Below are 18580 nucleotides of genomic sequence, written 5' to 3'. Positions count from 1 at the left end.
ATGGGCGTTGTGACCAGAGCCTGCACTAGGTGTCGGGCGGGGCCTCCTCTTTGCTCCACGGCTGTCACAGCCCTATCGGGGGGCAGGGTCTGCTCCCTAGGCGTTGGAGTAGAAGCTGGAAGGTCAGGTTTGATGAGGCTCCATTGCCCTGAAGTGTGTGCTCTGTCCCCAGGGTGGTGAGGCGTGGAGCAGTGAGGCCCGCGTGGTCCCAGCACCCTACCCACTGCCTGTGCGGCCGTCTGCGGTCCTGCCCAGAGGCAGGCCGAGGGCGCGTCGCCTTGTCCGTTGTATTCGTTGCAGACCTCGTGCGTGGCTGCAGTGTGGAGTTGGCTGGCGCTGGGGCAGGGGCGCGGTGGCTGCAGGAGTTGAATTGCTGGTGCTGTCGCCTGGGGCCTGGGTCTCCCGGGACCTGTCGGCCCCCGAACTGGCTGCATACTGCAGAGGGGTTGGGGGGTGGTGGAATGGAACCATCACACTCCATGTGTCACAGCACAAGAGGGGGCTCAGTTCCTACTCTTTAAAAAATTCTCCCTGTCACCCCGAGCTACCTCGCTGAGCATGACATTTTCCGTAAGTGGCTGTTGTATGTAAACGTGTTCTCCAATTTACAACAAAGTCATGTTCCCGAGACACACCTGCGTGAAAGCCTCTCCCCACAGGAAACCATACTGAAAACATTCGTTGGTTTCGAGCCTGTGCCACGGCCCTCCCCCAGCCCTCCGCCCCTGGGGGCCCCACGGTCTCGCTCAGGGGGTCAGGAACGTGTGGAAGTCGAGTTTCTCTCGTAGGTCGCAAGCCCGGGCTCTGCGCCAGGAGCCCCCAGTGCCTCCGCGCTTGGCGGGGGTGGCTGGAAGCAGGGAGGGGGGACGCCGGTCGGAGGGGCATCGGCCCTGCGGGCCGTGGGGCGGTGGCGCCTCAGAGCCCGGCTTGGGCTGGAGGACAGTGCGGGGCCGGGGCTGGCGGCGGCTCAGCCAAGCTGGCCCTGGGCTCAGCGGCAGGAGGGGCCCTGCCTCCGACGGGATCCCCCGGGAGGAGGGGCGCTGACACCCAGGCGTTCCCTAGTCGGGATCCACACCGGGAACGTTGCGTCCGTGGCGTCACTTCTGCCTACTTTCCGTGTGAAAATCAGAGGCACAAGTTACCCTGCAAATCGGTGTCTCTCACTGCTGAAGCCGAACGTGGTATATGCGTGTCTGCGCTGTCGGAGATTCGGGCGTGTCGCCAGTATTTGTTTCTATTGACGTGAAGACTCGCAGGGCAGGCGCGGCGCCGGTTCAGCAAGTGCGTGACTCGGTGGCCTTTAGTTCGCGCTCACCGTGCGCAGCGGCCCCCTCCGTCCAGCTCCGAGCCAGCCTCGCTGACCCTAGCGGCAAAGCCCGTGCCTCGTGAAGTAGCCCCTTCCCGCCCCGTGCGCCCCCGGCCACCTCCCATCTGTTTTCCGCCTCTGTGCACCGTCCTGGCCTGGAAAGCTCACGGAAACGCAGTCACGCAGCAGGGGACCGTTGCTGTCCAGATTCTTAGGTGTTGGTAATGCTGTTTCTAAAGAATCTGTCACCGCTGTTCGTTCTGCTCCGCGCCCAGTAATTTTCAGTCTCTGTCCACGTAACGGCTTCTCATTAAAAAGAAACAAAACAAACGTGATCTTTGTCCGGCAAATCCCATCAGTTTCAAGTAGCGGCTTCAAAACCGGAAGGACACGTGGCTCAGAAGACCCGCAGCGGTAAAACCCCGGACGCACAGCCGAGAGGCTCGCGCCCAGGGCTGCGCCCCCGTCTCAGCGTGGGTCCCCCCACCCCCACCCCGGCCCCCGGCTTCCCATCCCTCGGGGCTTGGCTGAGCCGTGAGCCCCCAGCGCGTCCTGCCTGCACCTCTACCCTCGGCGCTCTCACCCGCCGCTGCGCGCCCGTTTCACCCCCTGGCTTGTCACCCGTGCCGTGTCCTGACCTATTTGCCAGTCTCTCTCCTAGAGGAAGGGCCCTGAAAACCTGGAACCTGCCACGCTTAGTCAGGGCCCCACCTGCGTAGAGCAGGAGCAGGCAGAGACTAAGGACATTTCTGCTGACGAGTGAGTGTCCGATAAATAAACAAATAAATAGGTGATTTTTATGGAGAGAAAAATCATCCCGGCTTCCCTACGTTAACACACCTTCCTACTCGTGTTTTACGGAACAGCACTCTTCTAACTAAGCCCCCGTGGAGATGCTGTGGGCGTAGCACCTGGCAGCGTGGCGGCCACAGGGACCTCTCCAGACGCTGCATGGGGCGTGCAGACCGCAGCCGTCGGTGGCCTTTGGTGTTGAAAACGCCGGGGTGTGGGTGACAGCTTATTAGCACTGCACATACCCAGCCTTTTATGGATACATCCTGGGGCCGGGGAGCGGTTTAAACTCGTAGACTCTTGATAGAAAATGCCACCAAAACCATCAGGAGTGAGAGCTGTAAACGCGATGAAAGAACTCTGAAGCGCCGACCGTCCAAGGCCAGGACACCTTCTTCAGGGTGACGCGCTGCCTTGTTGCCCTTAGCAGACCCCAAATTCCCTTCGCACTGACAGCAGAGTGAGGCTTTCTGAATCTCTCCGGGGCCGTAGGAAGCTAATTTTTTCTTTTTACATGGAAAGAAAATGTGTGTGCGCGTGTGTGTGTTTTTTTCAGGAAACGAGTCTAGTCCACTGTGTGGGTTTAAAGATCCTTTATTATGGAATCAGTATGTACAAACTCTAACATGAAAATAACGAGTCATGGAGTATCAGCCTATTTACAGTGCTTTTTTGTTTTTTACAAATTTTTTTTACAAGATTACTTCTCCCTACATAACTTAATAGACACACACAGAAATCAAACATTTTTGATTACATACATAAATAAATATTGACTTTAAATGACCTCTCTAAGGGACATGATTTCTACAGGCCATTTTGATGAGAAGGTAGCCATTGTGTTATCTGCACACTATAATTAAGTCAAGAAAAAGTCATAACAGCTTTACATACAGATCTCTGTTAATCACCCTGTGAATGGTGTAACTTGCATTTTAAAATGTTCAGTAGAGATAAGAAGCTCAGTCTGGCCATGCAAAACCGTAGAGTTGCCATCTGTATGCATTTTATATTTTAAATGAATCTTAAAGAACACGCAACAGAAATTTAGCCTCTGTGTTCTGGTCACGACGTCAAAGTTTGCGTAACAAGGTTGAGATATCTGCAATCGTAGGAATGAGTCGACTTGAGGAACTCCACAGCACGTGGTGTAAGAAAGGGCATTAAGTAAATAAGCCGTTATCACAAATGACACCGATTCGTAGGACAAAATTAATATTTGTACTCACGTGATACAGACAAGTCCAAATTCAGCCTTTTAATCGGATTTTTCAGTGGCGATAAAAGATACAATCAAGGGCTTTGAAGTCCAGTGTAATCACTTCCCAGCCGTTCCTTGGTTCCTCATACAGGGCAAATTCTCATCTGTTCAGTAAACATTACGAAGCAGTGATTCTCAACTGGGGGTGACCTTACCCCCCAGAGGGCGTGGGCCACGACTGGAGAGCTTGTGTCTGTCACCCTCTGGGGGAGGTGCTCGTGGCAGCTGCTGGGTGGCGACCTGGGATGCCGCTCAACCGTCCTGCAGCGCCCAGGGCGGGCCCCTCGAACAGGGATCCATGCAGCCCCAAATCTCAACAGTGCTGCGGTGGAGAAACCCTGCTCTGTAGATTGGGCAGAGGTTCTTTCAGCTTTCTAGGACATAGATCTATTTTTCAACTTTGAAATTTGTTTAATAAACATTTCAGAAAATTACCTGTCATAAATATGTCATGTTAAAACACTAGATGACGTGAAGGGCACACATTCCTTTATGAAAATTGCTCCACAGAGGCCACTTAGCACAAGGGGTAGCACAGATAAATCCATCACTGAGTGAATGTCCTAAGTAAAAAGAGTGCATGTAGACTCGATGTACACGGAATTAGCCACCTGTCTTTGATGACGTCATATGTTTGACGAGCTCAGTTTTTTAAAGAGTAAATATTATCCGTTAATATACTTTTTCTCATGTGAGAGAAATGCATCTAATTTCGACAAAACGTATCAGAGAGTCAGCCATTAAACTATGTTTTAAGATAAGAAACACATCTTTTTAGCCCTTTATTAGGGCACTGAAATTTTAAAAATTCAAAAAGTAGTAATTATATTTTTGTTCATTTGACTATTATTGAAGATTACTGAAATTCGTAAAAGAAACTCAGGTTTCTCTCATTGCCTAATTAATAGCATTTTCTTCCAATAATACTAATAAAATTTAAAGTACTGACTATTATAGCAGAATGAAATGCTAAGAGCTGCTTCCGATTTTTTTAAGCAAGGTGTAAGCTACAGAACCTTTATCTGAACTGAAAATATATTTGCTCAATGTCTCTTACCTAGACAAAAGAAAGATAATTAAATTTTATAAAATTAAGCTTATTTAATAATTTAATAATATTTTGTATCTATGTATATACTCCTGCATTTTAAACGATACAACAGTACAAAAATTTGCTGGCACGGATACTTGGATTTCTTCATGACAAATGAAGGGAAAAGATAAACTTGTAGCCACTAATGTGAAGTTTTCATTTTTGAAGTTTTAGGAATTTGAAATTCAGATGCTGGGAATGGCACTAGAGTAGATCGTAGTTTCAGAGAAGATCTCTGTGTGTGCTCAAGCTCAAGGGTGTTTGAAATGAAGGCTGCTCCTGTTCTCTCCATTCAAAATTTGTAACTCTTAGTACCAGGTGATTTCAGGACACCTTGCGCGAAAGTCCATCCCGGGCCACGTTAGGAGGTGCAGAAAAACAGCCAGAAGCACCGTGAACTTCCGTTCTGAGATTTCCCACGGAGCCGCGTGTCCAAAGCTGCACGACACTGTCTGCCTGATCGACTTTTAAACAATTTCAACGCACAGGAAGCAGTTTTCAATATCCTCTTTCAGGGATCCATGCCTACGGACTGTGTTCCCTAGGGCTAGGCATCGATTTGGTAGCAGACAGAGTGTGTCTGCGTCCTGCACGGCTTCCGCTTTTAGAGTGGGAAGGCTCACAAAGCCAACACGTTCTCTCTGCTCTTCGCCCCACCAGGAGCAGTCAGGGCGCCCGCAGGGTTTCGGGAAACGTAACACAACGACCAGTTCCAAGTCCCACCGTGAAAACCCAAGAAAAGCGTGCTGAAAGTGTCCTCGTTTTACTTGTGTAGGTAATGAAACGAGGAAGCCTATCCTTTAAAATGCTCAATTTTGATAAGTTGCTCTTTTTCTCATAGGGTCCAGAGTGACGGGGAAAGTAGACGAACCCTAATGATCTTTAGGAGAACTCTGTCTTTATCCACCATTGCTGAGCTGGGAAAACAATTTCTTCAGACATCCGTCCTCCAGGTACATGCGTGTGTACGTGTGAGTCTATGAGTGTGTGTATGTATGTGTGTTTGTGCCTGTGTGTATACGTGTACACACGGAAGCACGCAGACACACATACGTACGTGCCTGTTTCAGAGCATACATATGGGTATTCCCTGGAGGAAAAAACTATACTAAACTCAACATCTCTGGTTGAAGGCTGCCGCGACATACCGTGCAGTACTGTATACTGACAAAGCGTTTGACTCGATGAGTTCATGCTCTGAGGGCTTAGCGTGGAACCTGGGAAATTTTTCAAATAAGGTATAATACATTTGTAGGAGTAAAGGAAGGTTAGTCAAAGGCAAGTAGCTGTCCTTCTCCACCAACCAAAGCCTTTCTGCCTTTTCTACATTACGGACAGTATTCTACCATGTAAAGAGCTTGCTTTCGCTAAGAAAAGACAAATCTCAGTTAAGATTTGAAAATATTCAATCGCTGGGATTCTTTCGTTTCAAGCAAGAGGTTTTGTAAAGTTTTAGATACATGAAAGCTGCAAAACAAAGCACATCAGCAGCCGTTTCCCACGTTAAGGAAAAGCATAAATAGCGTATCAGGAAACCCTCGTACCGTATAGGATGAAATATTAAACAGCATCCTCAGAAAAGACTTTTAGTTTCTCCAAGGCAGGCTCTGGATAGCAGCGTAAGGCACTGACTCCTTTCTGCTGTGGATGTCTTCCCTAAATCCTCAGCGGCAGGCTGAACTCTTCTTTGCCTTTGTAGAAAATGAAGCTTAGGTGCTTGAAGTGGGAACATTTTAAGTCTCAATTAATTGGCATATTTCAGGTCACAAGTTTTCAGCTAAAAAAATCACGTGATAAAAATCATCTTAAGAAGCATTTGACTAAATAGGCCCCCAAAACTGTACAGTCTTCAGTCAATTTTGCAAACCAAACCAATAATTTAATTTTAAAATGTTTATTGAGTAACGTGATGCGTACTATGTGTATGCTTAGCATGCTTATTACGTGTATAAACTATGTATTTGTTACGCCGGTTTCTCTTGAGAATTTGCTGCTCTAAATTCAGGGATGTCTCAGATCTACAGTAACTCACTTGAGATCATAGCTAAACCATGTATAGAAACAGATTTTGCAGTGAAACAGGCCTGGCCTTCGCGTTCTCTCCATTCTCACAGGAAACTGTGTCCACGTCCACCGTCTCACCACTTGTCCCTGGTGTCCAGGAGTGTCCGAGACAGACAGAAGCGTTTAGTGCAGTAAAGTTAGATGGCGCGGGAGGTCCTATGGGAAAGGCCTGGTGCCCCCGTAAGCGGGTGCGGCCGGTCCTCGAAGGTCTGCAAGCTTACTCGCTCGCTCGGGGTTCAGACATCTCCGGGAACAGGTCAGTATCTTTCTGGAGGAGGCTTGTAATGGTGTGAATGATGGTGTTTCAGGTGGGGTCCTGGGGAGACAGAGCAGAGGCATCAGTCGGTCGGGATGCTTTGCCCGGCTGGCTGAACGGATAGCAGGAACGCGTTTACCGTGGTGAAAGCCTTGGCGCCAGGCACGCGCTCCCTCCCACACAGGTCCGTCCTCTCCCAGCTCTGAACGTGCAGGGAGACAGACATTCACTCTCCCTCTCTTCTCTCTGCTTCCTTCCCTAATGCCAAAAATCACAGGAGAAAGAAGACAAGCCCCTTTCTTTAAGGCTTACAATTATATAAGCAAGCCAAAAGCCTTCGTATTTCCTCAAGAAAGTTTGACACTTAACACATGCTCTTATTACACAGAATTTCAGTGGAGGAACCTCGGGACCACATTCACCCAACCCTTAGAAACGTAAGGGGCCATCAAGCTCTACCACGTGGTGGTTTTCTCCTTTAAATTCCAAGTGCAGAAAGCTATTGCGGGGCAAATCTGATCCATCATTTTTTAAAAAACAGAAGTAAAACTGGAACGACTTCTCAGTTTTCTTATCAACACATAAACTTAAAAAGCCATGTCAAAGGTTTAAGCTAGAAAAGCAAAGTGCATAATTTAAAAACCAACAAGAGGCTCATTGTTTTGAAACAATAGGTGACAATTATTTTTAACGTAGCAGTCGGTCAAGTAGATCGATTTGGGTCATGTTAGGAAGAAGATTCATGTAACATAGATTATAGTAACAATATACGTAATAAGCTCCGTAGCCAAATACTATTTGCTATTTTGTCATATTTGAACATCTTAATTTAAAAATTCAGATTGATATGAGACGATAGATTCCCCCCCCCCATGTGTATCTGTGGTTAAAAGACAAGGAGAAAGCATGCATCATGTAGGGGAAAAAAAATGGAAGTATGGAAAGGGAAGTAACAGGAAGGGAGGGAGGGAGGATGGGAAGAGAGAGTAGGGCCCGGAAGCGTGTAAGGGGGGCTGTGGGCAGCAGGTGTGGCCGCCGGGAAAAGCACATACAAAGGGCTGGAGAAGTTCAGGTTCAGAGAATTCCCTATCCGTAGCAATCTGCAGTGATCTGTTGATTTTCGTGTTTTCACCAAGACTTTCTCTGTGTCCCCAAGGCTGGCGGGGCCCCTGGCACTCACTGTGTGCAGCCGAGGGCGGGAGGTCGGGGGTCCGGAAGGTCCTGGTGGTGGCGGGTCCCTCCCCACCTGTGGTTAGCACCTGCACCTCCAGACGGTAGAGGGTGGCCGGCCGCAGATCTGGCACCGTGAGCACAGAGCGATCCTGAGGGGGGACGGGAGAGGACGCGCCCGTCAGGCACCTCTTGACCACAGAGCCACACGGCGGACTCTCCCATTCTCTGCCCGTTTCCTCCCGCCCGCATGCCCATGATCACCGCGTAAACGCCGCTGCGGTTGCTTTGACACCACCAGCGTGCTCGGTCGAACGTCTGTCCTCGTTTGCGAGAGTCCTGCCCTGCCGGGCAGCCTCGGCGCTGAGAGCCCAGCTCCTGGCAGCCGGGGACACTTGCAGAGTTAAGACGGGCCAGGGCCAGTCTCAGGGCTCACCCCTGGGACCACATTTTGTATTCCTCAACCCAAGACTTTCCCATGGTTTACAGTTTTCATCTGCACATCTTGTGATGTGAATTCTTGATAATCCACATTTCCGTGAGCGAGCCAACCGTGTTCCTTAAGATGCAGTACCTATCTGTCAAGGCCCATAGCCAACGGTACGTATTTTTATGCCGACACATTTTTCTCAAAACTCAATAAAACCTAATAAATACACACATAGAAAAATTACTTTCCAATTCCCTGGAATTTTTCCTTCCAGGATTTAAGGGGTTTTTTTGTTTAAAGTTTTTTTCTTTTTCTTTTTGGAGCAGGAGTTGGATATTCTAAGGGCATTTTTAGAGCGGGTAAAAGCCCGTACACGGGTTTTTTCTCAAGCCAAGGAATCAGTGGCCTGGAAGACAGGCCAACTCATTATGGGCTCTGGCCAGACTTGAAGCGGGGAAACGAAGGGAAAGAACAAGGCTCTCTTAGCTATTTTCCCCCAAATTTAACCCTTCATGAGACAGGGCCGGTCCACTTGGGCCCGAGGGACAGGGGCTTCACAAGGGAGAAGGAAATGGTTACGCCACGTGCATCCCGTGTCACAGGAGACAGGATGCGTCGAAGGGGGGCTCTAGTAATCACAGCTCATCTAGACGACACTGTGTTCACGGCGACACCTGTGGTGTCTTTCAGTACTTGGGAAATAATACACGCGGGAGAAGACGACGACGCACGCACGCGCGGCTCGACCCCCGGGCGCAGCGTGACGCGACGTGGGCGCCGACGGTGAGTGACCACCGGCGGAGCGGGTGGGGGCCCGGGAGGGAGGGAGGGGGGCACCCACCGCCGGGAGGATCTGCGACTGCAAGATGAGGCTGTTGGGGAGGCCGTTCTGCCTGCTCTCGGTCGTGACCTCGGCCCACGTCACGTGGAAGCCGGTCACGGGCCGCCGGACGGTGGCCGTGCTCGTCTTCCAGGAGAAGCGCCCCGTGACGTTCGCGTCCCGGACCACAAAGGAGGCCGAGAGGTTCTCGGGCCTGGCGTGCACTTTGGGACGGACGTGACCTGCGGCAGCGAGAAGAGGCGGGAGGCCGGGTCAGGGGACGGAGGGCGCGAGAGCGGCCCCTGGCGGCAGGGACGCCCGTGGGCTTCGGCCGGCCGCCCCGGCCGCCTGTGCGGAGGCGGCCTCGGCCCTGCACCCTCGGGCCGAGCGCTTCCGGTCCCTTGGGCGCGGCGCTGACAGGCCTGCGTTGGGGGTGGAGGACGGAGGGAGAATTCTGGGGTCTGGCGGGGTCTGGCGGGGCCTGGCCGCTTAGAGAACGGGAGGCGCTGCGGGGAGACGGGGCACTAGTCAAGTTACTACGAGCGTCGTGGGAAGTTCCTAGAAGGCGCTCGGGGGTCTGCGTCGGCGAAGAGCTGCCCCCGTGGTAGGAGGGGCTCGGGGAGGTCGAGACGGGGCGTTTGGAAGGCGCGTCGAGGCAGCACCCGCGGCAGAGGCCCGGGGTGGGAGTGAAATCATTCACATAAAGGGCGCCAGAGCACACGCGGCGCACGGACCCTTGGCTTCTTTTCGAAGGGCTGACACGCCAGCAAAGGCTGTCTCGCCAAGGCCGTTGCAACGAGGACGTAATGCGTGCCTGCCCACGTCCGTTAGCTACCTGCCGACTGGGCCATCACTGACGCTGCGGTTTAGAAAGGGGGGCACTTTGGGCTTGCAGGGTCTTGTGACACGCGGTCTGGAAACGTGTACAGAGTCGCCAACGTCACGGCCGCAACCCTGGAAGTTCGCGTGAAACGTACCTGCGTCGCCGGGGCAGCTGACGTGCTTGTGGCTTTTGCCCTTCAGGGCGGAGCACGGCGGGGTCGTAAAGAAAACGGTCTCTGCTTTCAGGCGGCCCTTTGGCCGTGTGGGTTGGACGGTCACCTTGTATTTGCAGGAAAATGACAGATCTTGAAGAATCATGTAATTTTCCTAGAGAGAGAGAGAGAGAGAGAATACGCCAACAGCAAATCTCACGAGGGTACGAAATTGGCAGGAGAGGAAATGCTACCTCCACCAAGGCTGTCTTCCTATATATGTGGGACGTGTGCCACACGGCTTTCATAAAAAGCGCAAAGGAGACAGGGGCCCTGCTTTCATTTACTACAACTGTGAGAGGCTCCCATGGGGTGGGACACAGTCTCCAGAACCCGACAGGACGGCAGCGCTTGCACGTCAAAGCAGCCGCCTTGCAGCGCGTATGAGCAGCCTCGGTGAGCTGGCAGCAGCTCTGGGAGGGCGGAGGCAGCGCGGTGGGTCAAATGCTGTAGACAGACAGCTGCGTTTTTAATACGAGAAAGCTAACTCGGGCTTCTCTGAGACACAGGCGTGCTTAGCTGTGAGTTTTCCCTTGCGGAAAGGAAGACCTTCTTGGGCAGGCTCTCTCCTCCCCTGCTGGGAGGGCGGTGATGGCGGCCGGCCGGAACTTTGCGATTAAACAGGATTACGGAAAGCAGACTCAACTGCGGCCGAGTGCGGGGCTGAGGGTATATATAACCTTACGATAACAGGAGCGCTGACACCGACGGGCCCAACGAGCCTGTGCGAGGTGTCTTCGCCTTTGGCTGTTGGGTGTGCGCGCCCATTCTAGGCTGTGGCTGTCGGGGCTTCGTGTACACGTGCGAGAGAGCTGCAGCGGGAGCATCTCTGGGACCCTTAAAGGCAGAACATCACAGGACGGGCCGTATCTTTCATGACCTGGACGAGTTGGTGGAAGGTAGGGACGCAGCAAAGGAGATGCTGAATGATAGTGTCGTACAGAAACTCCCCGGGGAACTGAGACTTTTTAGGTCGCGGTGCCGAGTCAAAATCCAGAAAACAATTCAGAGCTTTCGTGCAACTAAGATGAAACAGCCAGAGGCTGGCGGCGTTTCCCCTGTGTCCCGGGAGCTCCCCGCGAGCTGTGTCCTGAATGCCTGCATCTCGGGGCCCGCCCTGTGCCGACTGGTGACGTGTGAGGTTGTGAAGGGCCACGGGATAAGTGAACAGGTGACCCTCTGTCTCCCGCTCCCACACGGTCGTGGGTCCCGTAGGGAGCCCGGCGAGGACGAGTTACCCACTGGACACACAGCCTGCACCTCTCTCTGTCCAGCTCTGTCCCCCGATCAGGTGAGCCCACAAGCCATTCAGAATGCGGCATCGCGGCCGCCTCCTCACCTGGGTCACGCCCGAGGATGCCTCTGCGCCGGCGGATTCGTTGTGGGCACAGACTTCCGGAAACCACTGCACGTGATACCGACTGACACCGGAATCTGTAAGGTCAACACCAATCAGCCAAAAAGAACAGTCTGCAAGTCACAGTGCACGCAGCCCCAAGCTCTCCAAGCATGACAGAGCAGGAAGGAAGGACAGAGTCCTGCAGGTGATCCAGAATTGCGTACACCAACCAGAGGAGGTGGGTCTCCCAAAATTCTGACTAGAGTTAAGTCAGGGGGAAAAAAGTAATAAACCATCAAAGGAAAAGTGAATTGAAATACGAGAACCACATAGAAAAAAACAATTAGGAAAGTCATAGCAAAATGACTGCACAGAGGTCTTGAGAATAACCTATAGCCACTGTGTCCACAGTAAGTAAATCCCCCAACAAAGGGTAACTAACACTCCGCAGCCACTCTCTTATTTCCTAGGCTAAAAGAGAGACTCGTCTCAAGTCTCTGAATCCTACATTTTTCTGACGAAGCTGATGGAGAGGCTGTGAAGCCCAGGCAGGAACAAAAGCCTTTCCCTCAACTTGAAGACCTGGGCCTTCAGACGTGCTCCGGCTCCGGCTCGAGCCTTTGCTGTGACGGGGTCCCAGGGTGAACGGCCCCCTGGTGCCTTACGGTAAGTGCATCCTGCGGTGCGTGCGTGGTGCGATCGCTACAGAAGCAAGGCCTGCTCTCAAAGCCAGCCCAGCACACGGGCTCCGTAAACGTTTCCACCTGCAGCTGCAGCAGCGCGTTTTCTGCATGTGTCTTTACTTTGGACGAGTGAGCAGAAAACAAGACACCGTGAAGAGAAGCCGGTCGCTGAGTGTGGGAAAGGAGGTCCGGGCAATCCCGGGCTTCATAATCACCCCAGTGTGTCCCCGGGTGTGAAAGGCATCGCTCCCGGGTGATTAGCATCCCGCCCGAATGCTCACGCCAAGTGTTTGATGGAGGTTTTCCGAGGGGAAAACTCTTGGATGAAATTGGGTGCGTCTGGTGGGAACTTGCTCCGAGCACTTTGGAACGAGAAAAGAAGAACTTCAATCTGAGAAGATAAACAGCAAGAGGGCACCGACGGTGTTTAGCTAAAAGGAGAACCCCCTGAATAGACGTTTTTGTTTGTTTGTTAGTTTTTTTAACTTTTTACATGGCAGGCAGCAAGGGCTTTTAAGAAAGAATTGTACGTTATACATTAAGTCTGAGGTCGATCATTGAGTGAATTCATATCCTTTCTTTCAACAAGTGGTGCCGCTCTAGGCATCGTAGTGAGATAACCTCCCAGGAGCAGCTGCTCTCACGCCTCTTAAATCCTAAGGGGGCTGGACAAGTAGTAAAGTGCGTGAGTCAGGTCTCAGTCAGGGTGGAGGGAGATGAGCCTACAGCTGAACACGGAGCGCGAGAGAGGTGCGGCGTCCCGACAGAGGGTTGCGACGGTCACGAAAGCGCCGGCGCAGCTCACGGAGGAGCTGACCTCGGAGGGGAACCTGGAAGGAGGCTGGCACTGGGCCTGGTGGGTGTGGATAACGGTGGGCGGGGCACCGTGCAACGCAGCCGTCGGCCGTGACGAAAGCTTCTGTCTGTGGCGACCCCTCGTCACCACACTGCTGCTGCAGCTGAGGAACCAAATTCTTAAATCACTGAAATCAATTTAAAATTCAGCTGCTCCACGGGGCTCGTGGCTCCCATAGTGGACAGAGTAGCAAATTCCAAAGTCGGGCACAGAGCAGGACAGACATTCCCCTGTCTGGAGCAGCCAGGGCTGGATTCCAGTTTGCTGCACTCCAGTTCTATCACGTGTAATGGATACCCGTGGCTCCAGGTCTCCTAAGAACCCCACACATATGTGACAGCGTAATCGTGTTTTCGTAAGAGGACGCACGGAGCAACACCTCGGACCCCTCAGCTCTCAAGGCCGCCCTGCCCGAGGCCGCGCCCGCTCTCTCTCTGGATCTGCCACCTCCGTGAAGGATTTCACCCAAGCCCAAGGCTTTCCAGGACGGCTCTGCGTTTCTGCCTGCACCTGAGCTGTTCCCTGGAGGAGCTGGTGTTCCCAACTCCCTGTCCCACGTAGATGCTTTTCAACCTCAGCGCTTCTAAGACCACACCCTTGATCCCTGCCCTCAATTGCCCTTGCATTCAGCTTGCCTCTTATTTAATCACGCCTTTTTGTTTTCTGTATCTGTGATGTTCTGACGTCTTGCAGCCCTGCCGACCCTGCGGGGACCGCCCTCGCAGGGCGGCCGCTGCCCAGGTGGCAAACGACGCACCCGCAGGCCTGTGTGTCCCGTGCCCACCAGCCGACCCGGAGCCCCGCGCCAGCACCTCCTCTATGGGGCCCTCACTCTGATCACCCCGGGGCCAGGTGCCAGGCAGCTGGGGACAGCCCCTGCACCGGAGCCCCCCGAAAGGATCCCAACTAGCCAATCCTGAGAGCATCTTGCCTTTCCTCCTCGCCAGAGTAAAGCCTCCTGCTTCCTGACTGACCCTGGTGCCTCGCCGTGTGGCCCAAGTGGTGGTGGGGGCCCCCCTCCTGGGAGCTGTAACAAACTACCTTCTCAGTGGCCGTTGTCTCTGGATCTGTTGCCTTCACCAAACCCGAAGAAAACCTACTCTTTAAAACATGATTAAAACGAACAGGCTGTCTTTGAAGCAGTCCTTCATGGCACTTTTTCAGACACATACACAGGAGTCCACACTCTTCCAAGCTTAATCAGAAGCTGGCATGCGTTTCTCATGCAGGTCCACACAATCGGTTCTCGTCATTCACACAAGTGAGGGTTTAGAAATCACCGTGAATGCCGCGTTGGCAAATCCTGGACGGCTGTTTCTTGGAGAAATACAGTGTTAGTTTCCCGTGAGCTTCTGGTCACCACATTTTTGCCAGCCAGTCAATACGTAATCTTATTTTATGTGTGGCTTTCTTTTTAAAAAACTTATTTAATATATATTTCTTATAAAGTCATAATTAATTGTAATACTGCTTTACTTAAAAAGCTCTAGTTGAAAATATTTTCATGATCCTGGGTAGCAGGACAATAAATTTCTTTTGCTTTCAGCCTCACAATAACGCCTCCACTGTACTTTTTAAAAAAAATCCATCACCATATCAAAAATGACAAATTTAGCCTCTTTTTTACCTTTTCAGAACTTCATGACACACTACCAATGAGACTAGCACCTCACGGGCAGCCTCATGTCTAAATCAGCAATTTTTCTCTTCCTTCTTCTGGATGCACCGTATTACTGATTCCTTCACACTGAACCCACACGTGGAGGGAGACAAGCCAGCCACACATCTTCATCGGAAGGCACCGTGTCGCCTTCTTACCGAGAAGGCTGAGAAACGCCACGCAGCACTCCACCACTATGCTTCGGGCCACTGTAACCAGAACAAATCTCCACCGAAAAGCAAGGAAATGCAACAGAACAGACCGGAAACCCACGGCACTAAACAGACCGTGTGCAAAGGATGTGTTGCCAGTATGAGGGCGGAAACGAGGGGGCAGCGTCCCCTCAGCTTCAGGTGGGAACGTGTACGTGGGGCGACTCAAGCCCATCGCCACTCCCTGCACGAGCGTCCCCACAAAGGACCACACAAGCGCCCCCCACAGCACTGCCTAGGGGTTACAAATAAATGCTAGTGAGTACACGGATCTTCAGACACACACTGCGAGTAGCGAGCATCTCACTGTGTCTCCTGTCATCTTAAAATCAGTAGCATAAGGGAGGGAGACGCAAGAGGGAGGAGATATGAGAACATATGTATAACTGATTCACTTTGTTGTAAAGCAGAAGCTAACACACCATTGTAAAACAAACTGTTATACTCCAATAAAGATGTTAAAAAATAAAAGTTGGGTCATGTGATTAAAAAAACCCAAACAAACACATTCCACAACCTTTTCATATGTTACCTTTAAGCCCGTCCTCACCCTTTGGTGCAGAGGTATTGACTGAAGTGCTTCCAGTGCCATCATTTGATTTAAATAGTGATCACCGCAGGCCCACGTTTCTGGCACTTTACACGCAGTCTCAGCAGTGTCTGACATCCCTTCCTCTTCTTAAACCCCTTGCCCGCCTTGGCTTCTGTCCCAAACCTCCCCGTTTTCTCCAGTTCCTCTGGGCACTCGCTTGCACTGTCCTCTGCTGCGTCACCCCTCCTTGTCCTGAAACTGGAGTTCCTTCACGCCCGATCCTGGTCCCTCTTCTCTCTAGGGGATCCCTCCCTTATTTAAGAACTTATTCTTAAAGTCTACATTATTCTGTTCTTAAAGTCTACATTATTCTGGTCCAAGTACTACTTTACAACTGTACAGTGTTTCACCTATAATACTTGCTTACAGACACTTATTTGCAGTGACTTGTCTTAGTTGTAAATAATACTGTTAGCTTGTTTCTGTATAAATATTCTGGTGAATTACTAGTAAATAAGCAACCAAGTAACCAAGAAGAAAGCAAGGAAAAAAGTGCTTCTGACTAATCCTTATTTTGAATAAACAGAGACTAAAAGAATAATACAAAAGATCAAAGAAACTAAAAACCTGGTTCTTTGAAAAGATAAAGTTGATAAACCTTTAGCCACACTCATCGAGAAGAAAAAGGGAGAAGGCTCAAATCAATAAAATTAGAAATGAAAAAGGAGAAGTTACAACCAACACCAGAGAAACAGAATCATAAGGGACTACTAAAAGCAACAATATGCCAATAAAACAGCCAACCTGGAAGAAATGGACAAACTCTTAGAGAGGTACAATCTCCCAAGACTGAACCAGGAAGAAACAGACCAATTACCAGTACTGAAATTGAAACTGTGATTTAAAAACTCCCAACAACCAGAGTCCAGGACCAGATGGCTTCACAGGCAAATTCTATCAAACATTTAGAGAAGAGTTAATACCTGTGCTTCTGAAACCATTCCAAAAAACTGCAGAGGAAGGAACACATCTGAATTCATTCTATGAGGCCACCATCACCCTGATACTAAAACCAGCCAAAGATACCACAAAAAAAAGAAAATTATAGGCCAGTACCTTTGATGAACATAGATGCAAAAATCCTCAACAAAATACTAGCGAACCAAAGCCAACAGTATGTTAAATGGATCATACACCATGATCAAGTGGGATTTATCCCAGGGATGCAAGGACTTTTCAATATCCTCAAATCAATCAGTGTGATACACCATATTAACAAACTGAAGAGTAAAAACCATATGATCAGCTCAACAGATGCAGAAAAAGCTTTTGATAAAATTCAACACCCGTTTATGATAAAAACTCTCCAGAAAGTGGGCATAGAGGGAACCTACCTCAACATAATGATGGCCATATATGACAAAACCACAGCTAACATCATACTCAATGGCGAAAAACTGAAAGCATTTCCTCCAAGATCAGTAAGTCCTAGCCACGGCAATCAGAAAAGGGAATCCAGATTGGAAAGGAAGATGTAAAACTGTCACTGCTTGTATATGACATGATACCGTACATTAAAAAAAACCCTGAAGATACTACCAGAATATTACTAGAGCTTATCGATGAATTCAGTAAAGTTGCAGGAAACAAACTTAATATACAGAAATCTGTTGCATTTCTATACAGTACAACAAACTATCAGAAAGAGAAATTAAGGAAACAATCTCATTTACCATTGCATCAAAAAGAATAAAATACCATTCATACTCTGGTTTCTCTTCAGATCATATAAATCTTTTGTCTTTTACTAAAGATTTCCGTGGGGCGGGGGGAGAATAAGATACCTAGGAATAAACCTACCTAAAGAGGCAAAAGACCTGTACTCCAAAAACTATAGGACGCTGATGAAAGAAACTGAAGTTGACAGAGATGGACAGTTATACCATATTGTTGGACTGGAAGAATCAATAGTGTTATAATAACCATACTACCCAAGGCAATCTACAGATTCAGTGCAATCCCTATCAAATTACCAATGGCATTTTTCAAGAAACTAGACCAAAAATTTTTTAAATGTCTGTGAAACACAAAAGACCTCAAAATAGCCACAACAATCTTGACAAAGAAGAACAGAGCTGGAGGAATCACAGCTCCCTGACTTCAGAGCATACTACAAAGCTACAGTAAATACTATGGTACTGGCAGAAAAATAGAAATATAGATCAATGGAACAGGATAGAAAGTCCAGAAATAAACCCACACACTTATGATCAATTAATCTATGACAAAGGAGGCAAGAATATACATTGGAGAAAAGACAGTCTCTTCAATAAGTGGTGCTGGGAAAACGGAACAGCTACATATAAAAGAATGAAATTAGAACATTCTCTAACACGATGCACAAAAATAAACTCAAAATGGCTTGAAGACTAAAATATAAGTCATGACACCATAAAACTCCTAGGATAGAGTATTGGCAAAATATTCTCTTACATAAATCATACAAACGTGTTCTTACGTCAGTCTCCCAAGGCAATAGAAATAAAAGCAAAAATAAACAAATGGGACCTATTCAAAATTACAAGCTTTTGCACAGAAAGGAAACCATAAACAAACTAAAAAGATACCCTATGCACTGGGAGAAAATATCTGCAAATGATGCAATCAACAAGCGTCTAATTTCCAAAATATGCAAACAGCTCGTAGAGTTTAATAACAAGAAAACAAACAACCCAATCCAAAAATAGGCAGAAGACCTAAATAGACATTTCTCCAAAGAAGACATACAGGTGGTCAATAGGCACATGAAAAGATGCTCAACATCACTAATCATTAGATAAATTCAAGTTAAAACTGTAATGAGGTATCACCTCACACCGGTCAGAACGGCCATCATGAAAAAGTCTACAAACAATAAATGCTGGAGAGGGTGTGGAGAAAAGGGAACCCTCCTGCACTGTTGGTGGGAATGTAAATTGGTACAACCATTATGGAGAACAGTATGGAGTTTCCTCAAAAAACTAAAAATAGCACTACCATAAGATCCAGCAATCCCACTCTTGGGCATATATC

The 18580-nt window shown here is 49.5% G+C and overlaps 1 protein-coding gene and 1 pseudogene across 4 annotated transcripts in view; one reads left to right on the top strand and one right to left on the bottom strand.

Annotated features, from left to right (window-relative positions):
• Nucleotides 1-6330: 6330 nt before the first annotated feature.
• The window catches only part of ANOS1 (anosmin 1), a 189807-nt gene continuing 177557 nt past the window's right edge, over nucleotides 6331-18580 (bottom strand). For 3 of the 4 annotated variants that reach the window (XM_059050123.2, XM_067023979.1, XM_067023981.1), the window contains 5 exons: nucleotides 11566-11660; nucleotides 10170-10341; nucleotides 9214-9434; nucleotides 7953-8094; nucleotides 6331-6832 (listed from right to left, as the gene is read on the bottom strand). In XM_059050123.2, coding sequence (XP_058906106.1) covers nucleotides 6774-6832; nucleotides 7953-8094; nucleotides 9214-9434; nucleotides 10170-10341; nucleotides 11566-11660 — 689 coding nt within the window. In that variant the 3' untranslated portion in view covers nucleotides 6331-6773. The remainder of the gene's footprint in view (nucleotides 6833-7952; nucleotides 8095-9213; nucleotides 9435-10169; nucleotides 10342-11565; nucleotides 11661-18580) is intronic. The other variant, XM_067023980.1, reaches the window with a different exon arrangement.
• On the top strand, nucleotides 17272-17361 carry LOC131749092 (U5 spliceosomal RNA; annotated as a pseudogene).

This window comes from Kogia breviceps, chromosome X, assembly GCF_026419965.1.
Source record: "Kogia breviceps isolate mKogBre1 chromosome X, mKogBre1 haplotype 1, whole genome shotgun sequence".
Classification (NCBI taxonomy): domain Eukaryota; kingdom Metazoa; phylum Chordata; class Mammalia; order Artiodactyla; family Physeteridae; genus Kogia; species Kogia breviceps.
This window is presented reverse-complemented; position numbering and strand designations above follow the sequence as displayed.